The sequence below is a fragment of the Symphalangus syndactylus genome, chromosome X (genome assembly GCF_028878055.3).
Source record: "Symphalangus syndactylus isolate Jambi chromosome X, NHGRI_mSymSyn1-v2.1_pri, whole genome shotgun sequence".
Classification (NCBI taxonomy): domain Eukaryota; kingdom Metazoa; phylum Chordata; class Mammalia; order Primates; family Hylobatidae; genus Symphalangus; species Symphalangus syndactylus.
This window is the reverse complement of record NC_072447.2, coordinates 87600524-87611794: the sequence shown is the minus strand read 5'-3', so window position 1 is coordinate 87611794 and position 11271 is coordinate 87600524. Positions and strand designations below refer to the sequence as shown.

The 11271-nt window shown below is 38.3% G+C and overlaps 1 protein-coding gene across 1 annotated transcript in view; it reads right to left on the bottom strand.

Annotated features, from left to right (window-relative positions):
• Positions 1-688: 688 nt before the first annotated feature.
• SH3BGRL (SH3 domain binding glutamate rich protein like) overlaps positions 689-11271 on the bottom strand; it is a 101055-nt gene continuing 90472 nt past the window's right edge. The window contains exon 4 of the mRNA XM_055267005.2: positions 689-2029. Coding sequence (XP_055122980.1) covers positions 1997-2029 — 33 coding nt within the window. The 3' untranslated portion in view covers positions 689-1996. The remainder of the gene's footprint in view (positions 2030-11271) is intronic.

Sequence of the window (11271 nt, the reverse complement as noted above, 5' to 3'; positions counted from 1 at the left end):
ATAACTGAACATAACAAATAAACAAGTCTGATTTACAAACAGAAACAATCTGAATGTAATATAACAAGTAGCAAAGATTATATTTTCCAGCCAAATATTTTGGAAGATTTTTTTAAATAAAACTCACCTTCATATTCAGAATTTCACTTGCATTTTTGTATCTACAAAACATATTTCTCAGCTGACAAAATAAAATATTTCAGTTTGGGAAGACTCAATTCAACCTTTTACTTTAATATACTATGTTAATTTTAAGTCATATAAACATGGCAAAAATACATCTATTTTTAAAGAATGCCTGTTTTGGCAGTGTTAACTTATTTGACATTAAAATAAAAGTTAAAATGACCACATAAAATATTGCAAGTATTATCAGCAACATTTAATAAAGCTTAGGAGAAAATATTGACTAAAAAACTTTTTTTGCGTGTTCCAGTGTATTACAAAGCACCCTGTTTTCTCTAGAGTTCTTTATGCCATATTTTTGTAAACCCAATAAAATTGTTCATTTGACTTCATGTGTATTGTGAGATTAAAAGCCCTAAAAAGAAAACGTAGAAAACAAAAACCTTGAATTGCATTCAAATAGTTTTCTTTCTATTGTTTTCTCTTTTTGCATTCCCAACCCTCTAAAAAAAGACATTACTCATCTAAAATTACTATTATATAAACTCCAAGAACACATAAGTTATGTTTCTAAAAGTACTGAGTTTATTTTAAAGCATAGCATCAAGTTTGAATCTCATGAAACAAAGGAATCTCTTCATTATATGTTGATTTTGGCGAAAAGTAAAGACCAGCATACAATAGATATATATGATAATGTAGTTTAAAGTAAGAGGTGTTTGCTTTTGGTAATAAAGTAGTGTGAAACTTACTATATAAATCTGTGTTGGTTATTTAGGCCATGTTTCTTGTCTTTTCAGAAGTCTTCAGACTTAATATTTTAAAACTTGCTCTTTTTATTGGATACTTCTACTTTTTGCTGGAATAGAGGCATAGAAAAATTCTCACTGCTTAGACTAATACACTCATACAATACATGGCTAAACTGAAATAAAAAGGTAAGATATCTTAGGAATAGTAGCATTTACGATTGTGAGTTGTTTTAAACGGGCAAAACTACTAAGATTTGTTTTAGCAAAAACTCAAGGGAAACCAATCTTGGGAATGATCGCCAAATAAGTTATTTAAAAGTCTAATCTCTTTGCTAGAGAATGCCATTTTAAGCTTACTTGGCATCCCACTTTCATGATATACATATGCATATTTCACTGAGGCAGGGAACTTGGATATATCATTCCATCATAGCTGTGTAGTTAAACAAGGAACTTGTCCACTGAATGAATCTATTGCTTTTGTGCATGTAGAAAGATATCTATTCTGATCACTGAAATGCGCAATGAAAGGCTACATTTAGAAGCTCAGAAAATCTATGGTTCAATATGTAGAAGTTTCATCTACAAAAGAATGGGAATGTTATAATTACGATAGGAAATTACAATGTTTAACATATCATAAACATTACCTGCAAGTACTTTTTAATCACAATAACATAGCATCAAAAAGGTACATATTCTTGTTCACGAAAATTAATGAGGCAACTTAGGAATGAGACACAGGTTATTTCTCTTTCTCCTTTTTAATGTAGAGTCGCAGATACACTTAAGTTGCCATAATAATGGCAGCAGGGGGGAAGGGTGTTTTCTTTGTAAAATCATTGGTGTACACAGGATGGCTTGGCAGGTAACAACACTATTTCTATGATATCTACTTATTAATATACTGTTATGTTAATATCCCATTCTCCTCACCATAATCACCATAATGTTCAAATTTTAATTTTGTATTCATTTTGAATGTCTGCATGTGAAAACCCAACTAATCTATTATTTCAACATTAAGCCTATTTCTTTTGAAGCAAAGCTAATTCTGCTATTTTATAAAAGCAATGGAGACTCATTTTTCAGGATGCTTAAAGCACAGTGCTTAAGGTTCATGCTTGCTGCTTTGCTTGCACTTCTGCTTCCTGAAATGAAAAACAAACAAAACAGATAAGTTTAAACATCACAGAGCAGACACGCATGTGTATTTTAGTTAGACTACATTAGTTCCAACTACTAAGAATAAACAAAAGCCCCCAGAAGAGATTTCTTAAAAAGTTCTTAATAGAAAAACTATATAATACAAACAGATTTCTAGAAACAGATATACAAAAAGACTACCTCATCATTCCTGATGATTTGGAATACTTCCATGAAAGCAAGTGATATACAGTTATAATTGATATTTTACTTAAAAACAGTCAGCTAGTTTCCTTTTTGTGTGATTTTTTCATGAAAATTGAGTATACAAAAACATGGTTACTTAAGTTTAAAATTAGTTGAGTTTTGGTTAATTAAGGTTTAAATTGTGCTATCCATTAAATGTGCTATCCATTAAAATATTGTAGTTTTCATGTTTTATGATGGAATACACACCAAAAAATCAGGTTGCCTTCCTTCTCCTCTGGATAGTGAAGTACTCACCTCTAGCATAGGAACTCTTACCTACATGTGTGCTCTGGCACTCAACATAATACTTGACACAAAATAAACTTCAAGGAAAGTTTGTTGAACTAAAGATGAGTGGCAAGATTGACTCCAGAAAAGGAAACACCAGACTTAAGTTGTAGAAATCAAGCGTGGCACACAACATTCTAAACACCTGTCACTAAATCAATACTTGACAGTCTCTGGAGGACTGATACTGTCCAAATGAGTCCCAGTATTACATGCAAAAGAAGGGAGAAAAGCTAAAAGAGACACTAGATTTTTTACCCAAAAAAGGCAAAAGTAAAGGAAAGATGAAAATATGGAATGACACCAAAATTCATTCTTCATATCCTTTAAAAAAATAATGAAATATACTACTGACTCATCGATACGGTTTGGCTCTGTGTCCCCACCGAAATCCCACGTCAAATTTCAATTCCCAGTGTTGGAGGAGCAGCCTGCTGGGAGGATATTTGATCATGAGGGCGGTTTCTAATGGTTTAGCACCATCCTCCTACTGCTGCTTGTCTGAAAGTGTGTAGCACCTCTCCCTCTCTCTCCTGCCACCATGCCAGGACGTGCTTCCTTCCCTTTCACCCTTTGCCATGATTGTAAGTTTCCTGAGGCCTCCCCATCCATGGCTCCTGTACAGTCTTTGAAGCTGTGGGTCAATTAAACCTCTTTCTTCTTTATATATTGTCCAATCTCAAAAAGTTCTTTAGAGCAGTGTAAGAATGAACTAATACATAAAATTGGTACCGGGGTGGGGTATTACTATAAAGATACCTGAAAATGTGGAAGCAACTTTGGAAGAAAGGTTGGAACAATTTGGAGGGCTCAGAAGAAGGCAGAAAGATGATGGAAAGTTTGGAGCTTCCTAGGGACTTGTTAAATTGTTATGACCAAAATACTGATAGTGACATGGACAATAAGGTCCATACTGAGGTGGTCTCTGATGAAGATGAAGAACTTATTTGAAACTGGAGTAAAGGTCACAACTACTGTGCTTCAGCAAAAAGACTGGTGACACTGTGCTCCAGCTCAAGGGATCTGTTGAACTTTGCACTTGAGAGAGATGATTTAGGGCAAGCTTGTCAAACCTGTGGTCTGTGGGCTGCATGCTGCCCAGGACAGCTTTGAATGTGGCTGTATTAGTCTGTTTTCATGCTGCTCATAAAGATATACCCAAGACTAGGAAGAAAAAGAGATTTAATTGGACTTACAGTTCCACATGGCTGGGGAGACCTCAGAATCATGGCGGAAGGTGAAAGACACTTCTTAAGTGGAGGCGGCAAGAGGAAATGAGGAAGATGCAAAAGTGAAAACCGACAAAACCAACAGATCTCATGAGATTTATTCACTACCACAAAAGCAGTATGGGGGAAACTGCCTTCATGATTCAAATTATCTCCCAACAAATCCCTCTCAAAACAGGTGAAAATTATAGAAATAAAACTCAAGATGAGATTTGGGTGAGAACAAAGTGACAAACCATATCATTCTACCCCTGGCCTCTCCAAATCGCATGTCCTCACATTTCAAAACTAATCATGCCTTCCCAAAAGTCCCACAAAGTCTTAACTCATTTCAGCATTAAACCAAAACTCCACAGTCTGAAGTCTCATCTGAAACAAGTAAAGTCCCTTCTGCCTATGAGCCTGTAAAATCAGAAGCAAGTTCATTACTTCCTAGATACAATGGTGGTACAGGCATTGGGTAAATACAGATGTTCCAAATGGGAGAAATTGGCCAAAACAAAGGGGCCACAGGCCCAATGAAAGTTCAAAATCCAGCAGGGCAGTCAAATCTTAAAGCTCCAAAATGATCTCCTTTGACTCCACGTCTCACATCCAGGTCACACTGATGCAAAAGGTAGGTTCCCATGGTCTTGGGCAGCTCCACCCCTGTGGCTCTGCAGGGTACAGCCTCCCTCCCAGACCCTTTCACAGACTGGTGTTGAGTGTCTGCAGCTTTGCCAGGCACATGGTGCAAGCTGTCAGTGGATCTACCATTCAGTGGCCCTCTTCTCACAGCCCTACTAGGCAGTGCCCCGGTAGGGACTCGGTGTGGGGGCTCCAACTCCACATTTCCCTTCTGCACTGCCCTAGCAGAGGTTCTCCATGAGAGCCCCACCTCTGTAGCAAACTTCTGCTTGGATATCCAGGCATTTCCATACATCCTCTGAAATCTAGGCAGAGATTCCCAAACCTCAATTCTTGACTTCTGTGTACCCACAGGCTCAACACCACATGGAAGTTGCCAGGGCTTGGGGCTTGTGCCCACCACAGCCATGGCACAAGCTGTACTTTGGCCCCTTTTAGTCATGGCTGGAGTGGCTGGGACACAGGGTACAAAGTCCGTAGACTGCACATAGTATGCGGACACTGGGTCTGAACCACAAAACCATTTTTTTCTCCTAGGCCTCTGAGCCTGTGATGGAAGGGGTTGCCATGAAGACCTCTGACATGCCCTGGAGACATTTTCCCCTTTTTCTTGGGGATTAATATTTGGCTTCTCATTACTTATGCAAATTTCTGCAGCCAGCTTGAATTTCTTCTCGGAAAATGGACTTTTCTTTTCTACTACATTGTCAGGCTTCAAATTTTCCAAACTTTTATGCTCCACTTTCCTTATGAAAGTGAATGCCTTTAACAGCACCCAAGTCACCTCTTGAATGCTTTACTGCTTCAAAATTTCTTCCACCAGATACCCTAAACCATCTTTCTCAAGTTCAAAGTTCTATAAATCCCTAGGGCAGGGGCAAAATGCCACCAGTCTCTTTGCTAAAACATATCAAGAGTCACCTTGCTCCGGTTCCCAACAAGTTCTTCATCTCCATCTGAGACCACCTCAGCCTGGACCTTGTTGTCCATATCATCACCAAGCTTTTGGTCAAAGCCATTCAGTAAGTCTCTAGGAAATTCCAAGCTTTCTCACATTTTCCTGTCTTCTTCTGAGCCCTCCAAACTGTTCCAACCTCTGCCTGTTACCCAGTTACAAAGTCACTTCCACATTTTTTTTGAGATGGAATCTCACTCTATCACCCAGGCTGTTGTGCTATGGTGCAATCTCGGCTCACTGCAACCTCTACCTCCCTGGTTCAAGTGATCCTCCTGCCTCAGCCTCCCAAGTAGCTGGGACTACAGGCACATGCCAACATGCCCAGCTACTTTTTGTATTTTTAGTAGAGACAGGGTTTCACCATTTGGCCAGGCTGATCTTGAACTCCTGATCTCAAGTGATCCACCTGCCTCGACCTCCCAAAGTGCTGGGATTACAGGCATGAGCCAGTGCACCTGGCCACGTCCACATTTTTAAGTATCTTTTCAGCAACACTCCACTGTGCTGGTACCAATTTACTGTATTAGTCCATTTTCACCCTGTTGACAAAGGCATACCCAAGGCTGGGAAGAAAAAAAAGTGTTTAATTAGACTTACAGTTCCACATGGCTGAGGAGGTCTCAAAATCATGGGGGAGGAGAAAGGCACTTCTTACACGGTGGCAGCAAGAGAAAATGAGAAAGATACAAAAGCAGAAACCTCTGATAAAACTATCAGATCATGAGACTTATTCACTACCACTAGAACAGTATGGGGGAAACTGCCCCCATGATTCAAATTGTCTCCCACTGAGTGTCTCCCACAATACATAGGAATTATGGGAGTACAATTCAAGATGAGATTTGGATGCAGACACAGAGCCAAACCATATCAGTGATCCAACACAAAGTCATAAGCTTTCTTAAAACATTATGAGATTTTTTTTTGCAATTTTTTTTAGTTCATCAGCTATCACTAGTGTCATTGTATTTTGTGTGGCCCAAGACAATTCTTCTTTTTCCATTGTGGCCCAGGGAAGCCAAATGATTGGACATCCCTGATTTAGGGTCTCCGGTGGAAGAAATTTCTACGGAGCAAAGTGTTCAAGATGTAGCCTGGCTGCTTCTAACAGCATAGCTCATATACATTCACAAAGAAATGATCTGAAATTGCAACTTACATTGAAGAGGGAAGCAGAGAATAAAAGTTTGGAAAATGTGAAACCTAAACATATGGTAGAAAATAAAAACCCATTTTCAGGGAAGAAATTCAAGCTGACTGCAGAAATTTGCATAAGTAAAGGGAGCTGAATGTTAATAGCCAAGACAACAAAGAAAATGCTTCCAGGGCATTTCAGAGGCCTTCATGGCAGCCCCTGCCATCAAAAGCCCAGAGGCCTACAATAGTAAAATGGTTTTGTGGGCCAGGCACAGAGCTCGACTGCTCTGTGCAGCCTCAGGATATGGCAACTGATGTTCCAGCCACTCCAACTACAGTCATGGCTAAAAGGGCCCCAGATATGTGTCAGGCCACTGCTCCAGATGATGGAAGTTACAAATCTTGGGGACTTCCACATGGTGTTAAGGCTGTGGGTGTACAGCGGGCAAGAGTCGAAGCTTGGGAGTCACAGCCTAGATTTCAGAGGATGTATGAAAATACCTGGATGTCCAGGCAGAAGTCTGCTGCAAGCATGGAGCCCTCATGCAGAACCTCTACTGGGGCAGTGCTGAGAGAAAATGTGGGGTTGGAGCCCCCACACAGAGGCCAGACTGGGGTACTGCCTAGTGTAACTGTGAGAAAGGGGCCACTGCCTCTAGGCCCCAGAATGGCAGATACACTCACAGCTTGCACCGTGGACCTGGTAAAGCCACAGGCACTCATCACGAGCCCATGAGTGCAGTTGCCAAGGCTGTACCCTGCAGAGCTGTAGGATCAGAGCTGCCCAAGGCCCTGGGATCACATCCCTTGCATGAGTGTGCCCTGGATGTGAGACATGGAGTCAAAGAAGATTATTTTGAAACTTTAAGATGTAATAATTGTCCTACTTGGTTTCAGTCTTACATAGAGCAATTTTGTCAGTTTTGGCCAATTTCCCCCTTTTGTAATAGGAGCATTTACCTAATGCCTGTACTCCTACTGTATCTTGGAACTAACTAACTTGTTTTTATTTTACAGGCTTATTGGAAAAAGGGACTTGCTTCATCTCAAATGAGACTTTGGACTTGGACTTTTAAGTTAATGCTGAAAGGAGTTAAGACTTTGGAAGACTGTTGAGAAGAGATGATGGTATTTTGCAATGTGAAAAGGACATGAGATTTGGGAGGGGCCAGAGGCATAATGATATGGTTCAGCTCTGCATCCCCACCCAAATCTCATGTCAAATTGTAATTCTCATTGTTGGAGGAGGGGCCTGGTGGGAGCTGATTGGATCATGGGGGGTGGTTTCTAATGGTTTAGCACCATCCCCTTATTTCTGCTTGTCTAAAAGTGTGTAGCACCTAACTCCACCCCTCCTGCCAACAAGTGAAGATGTGCTTGCTTCCCCTTTGCCTCCACCATGATTGTAAGTTTCCCGAGGCCTCCCAAGCCATGTCTGCTTTACAGCCTGTGGAACTGTAAGTTAATTAAACTTCTTTTCTTTATAAATTACCCAGTCTTGGGTAGTTGTTTATAGCAGTGTGAGAATGAACTAATACACTCACCTTTGTAAATGCCTAGTCAAAAAAGGAAAAGTCCCTAAGTTCTTCTGAAGCTTTAACAGTGTTTGGATGTCAAAATGAATATATCTTAAAGTCACAGTATGCGTCTTGCTTCATTTTATAGAACAAGCTTTCAAGAATTTCTATACATAACTCAAAAAATAATTTATACTAAGACCCCTCAAAGACATAGCAGACATAGTTGGAGAAGCAGTTGTATAATAATGCAAAAATGACCTAACATGAAATCCTTTTTCCTCTAAGGACCTAACATTGCTACGTAGCCAGTATTTTGTTGTGTTTTTGTATTTTGAATTTTTGTATGTACACAGTGGGTATATATATTTATGGGGTATATGACATGTTTTGATACAGGTATGCAATGGATAATAATCACATCTGGGTAAATGGGGTATCCGTAACTCCAATATGTGTCATTTGTTTTATAAACAACATAATTATTATATTGTTAGTTATTTTAAAGTATACAATTTATTTTTGACTATAGTCCTCATGTTTTGGTATCAAATACTAGACCTTACTCATTGTTTCTGTTTTTTGTGCCATTAACCATCCCCACTTCTCAATCTCCCACTACCTTTCTCAACCTCTGGTAACCATCTTTCTATTCTCTATCTCCATGAGCTCAATTGCATGATTTTTAGATCCCACAAGTAAGTGAGAAAGTGGTGATTGTCTTTCTGTTCTTGGCTTATATCACTTAAAATAGTAATCTCCAATTCCCTCCATTTTGTTGCAAATGACTGGATCTCATTCTTTTTTATGGCTGAATACTACTCCATTGTGTATAAGTACCACATTTTCTTAACCCACTCATCTGTTCATGGACACTTAGGTTACTTCCAAATCTTGGCTATTGTGTACAGTGTGGCAACAAACATGAGATTGTAGATATCTCTTTGATATACTGATTTGCTTTTTTTACTGTATATACCCAGCAGTAGGACTGCTGAATCATATGGTAGTTCTACTTTTAGTTTTTTGAGGAACCTCCAAACTGTTCTGTATAGTGGCTGTATTAATTTACATTCCCACCAACAGTGTATGAATGATCCCTTTTCTCCTCATCCTTACCAGCATGTATTATTGCCTGACCTTTGGATAAAAGCCATATTAACTGGGGTGAGATTATATCTCACTGTAGTTTTTATTTGCATTTCTCTAATGATCAGTGATGTTTAGCACACTTTCATATCTGTTTGCAACTCGTATGTCTTCTTTTGACAAATGATTATTCAAATCTTTTGCCTACGTTTTAACTGGATTATTAGAATTTTTCATATAGAGTTGTTTTTTGTTTGTTTGAGGCAGTCTCACTCTGTCAACCACACTGAAGTGCAGTGGTACAATCTTGGCTCACTGCAACCTCCACCTTTTGGGTTCAAGTGATTTTCGTGTCTCAGCTTCCTGAGAAGCATGTCTTACAGATCTTACACATCTGTGCCACTACTCCCGGCTAATTTTTGTATTTTTAGTAGACACGGGGTTTCACCTTGTTGCTCAGGCAGGTCTCAAACTCTTAGCCTCAAGTGATCTGCCCATCTTAGTCTCCCAAAGTGCTGGGATTACAGGTGTGAGCCACCATGCGTGGCCCCTATAGAGTGGTTTGAGCCTCTCATATATGCTTTTTACCAATCCCCTGTCAGATGGGTAGTTTGCAAATATTTTCTCCCATTCTTTGGGTTGTCTCTTCACTTTGTTTATTGTTTCTTTTGTTGTGAAGAAACTTTTTAAACTTATATGATCCCATTTGTCAATGATTACTTTTGTTGCCTGTGCTTTTGGGGTATTTCTCAAGAAATTTTTGCCCAGACCAATGTCCTGGAGAGTTTCTACAGTGTTTTCTTGTAGTCGTTTCATAGTTTGAGGTATTAGAGTTAAGTCTTTATTGTGAAATGGTTTTTGTATATGGCAAGAGATAGGGGTCAAGTTTCATTCTTCTGCATATGGATGTCCAGTTTTGCCAGCACCATTTATTGAAGTGACTCTCTTTTCCCCAGTGTATGTTCTTGGCACCTTTGTCAAAAATGAGTTCACTGTAGGTGTGAGGATTTGTTTCTGGGTTCTCTATTCTGTTACCTTGGTTTATGTGTTTGTTTTTATGCCAGTACCATGCTGTTTTGATTAGTATAGCTCTGTATTATAATTTGAAGTCAGGTAATGTGATTCCTCTAGTTTTGTTCTTTACACTTAGGATAGCTATGGCTATTCTGGGTCTTTTGTGGTTACCTACGAATTTTAGAATTTTTTTATTTCTGTGAAGAATGTCATTGATATTTTTATATTAATTGAATCTGCAGATTGTTTTGGACAGTATGAATATTTTAATGATATCGATTATTTCAATCCATGAACATGGAATATTTTTTCAATTTTTTGTGTCATCTTCAATTTCTTTCATCAATGTTTTATATTTTCATTGTAGAAAACTTTAAGATCTTTGGTTAAGTTAATTCCTAGGTATTTAATTTTATTTGTGGCTATTGTAAATGGAATTACTTCTTATATTTCTTCTTCATATTATTTGTTGTTGACATATAGAAATGCTACTGACTTTGTATGTTGATTTTGCATCCTGCAACTTTACTGAATTTGTTTATCAGTCCTAACAGTTTTTTGGTGAAGTCTTTAAAACTCTTTGAATTCAACATCATATCATTTGCAAACAGGGATAATTTGACTTCTTCATTTTGAGTTTGGATAACTTTAGGTATTTTTCTTGGCTGGTTGCTCTAGCTAAGACTCCCAGTACTATGTTGACTAACAGTGGTGAAAGTGGCATCAATGTAGTGCTCCATATCTTATAGAAAAGGCATTCAGTTTTTGCTCATTCAGTATGATACTAGTTGTGGTGCAGTCTTTTATTGTGTTGAAGTATGTTCCTTCTATACTAAGTCTTTTTGATGGCTTTTATCTTGAAAGGATGTTGAATTATATCAAATGCTTTTTCAGCATCAATTGAAATGATCATATGGTTGTTATCCTTTATTCTGTTGATATAATATGTCACGTTGTTTGATTTGCATATATTGAACCATCATTGCATTCCAGAAAAAATTCTCACTTGGTCAGGATGAATGATCTTTCTAATATAGTGCTGAATTCTGTTTGCTAATATATTTTTGAAAAATTTTGTATCAATATTCATCAGAGATATTGTCCTGTATTTTCTTTCTTTTTTCTTTATTTTTCTTTCT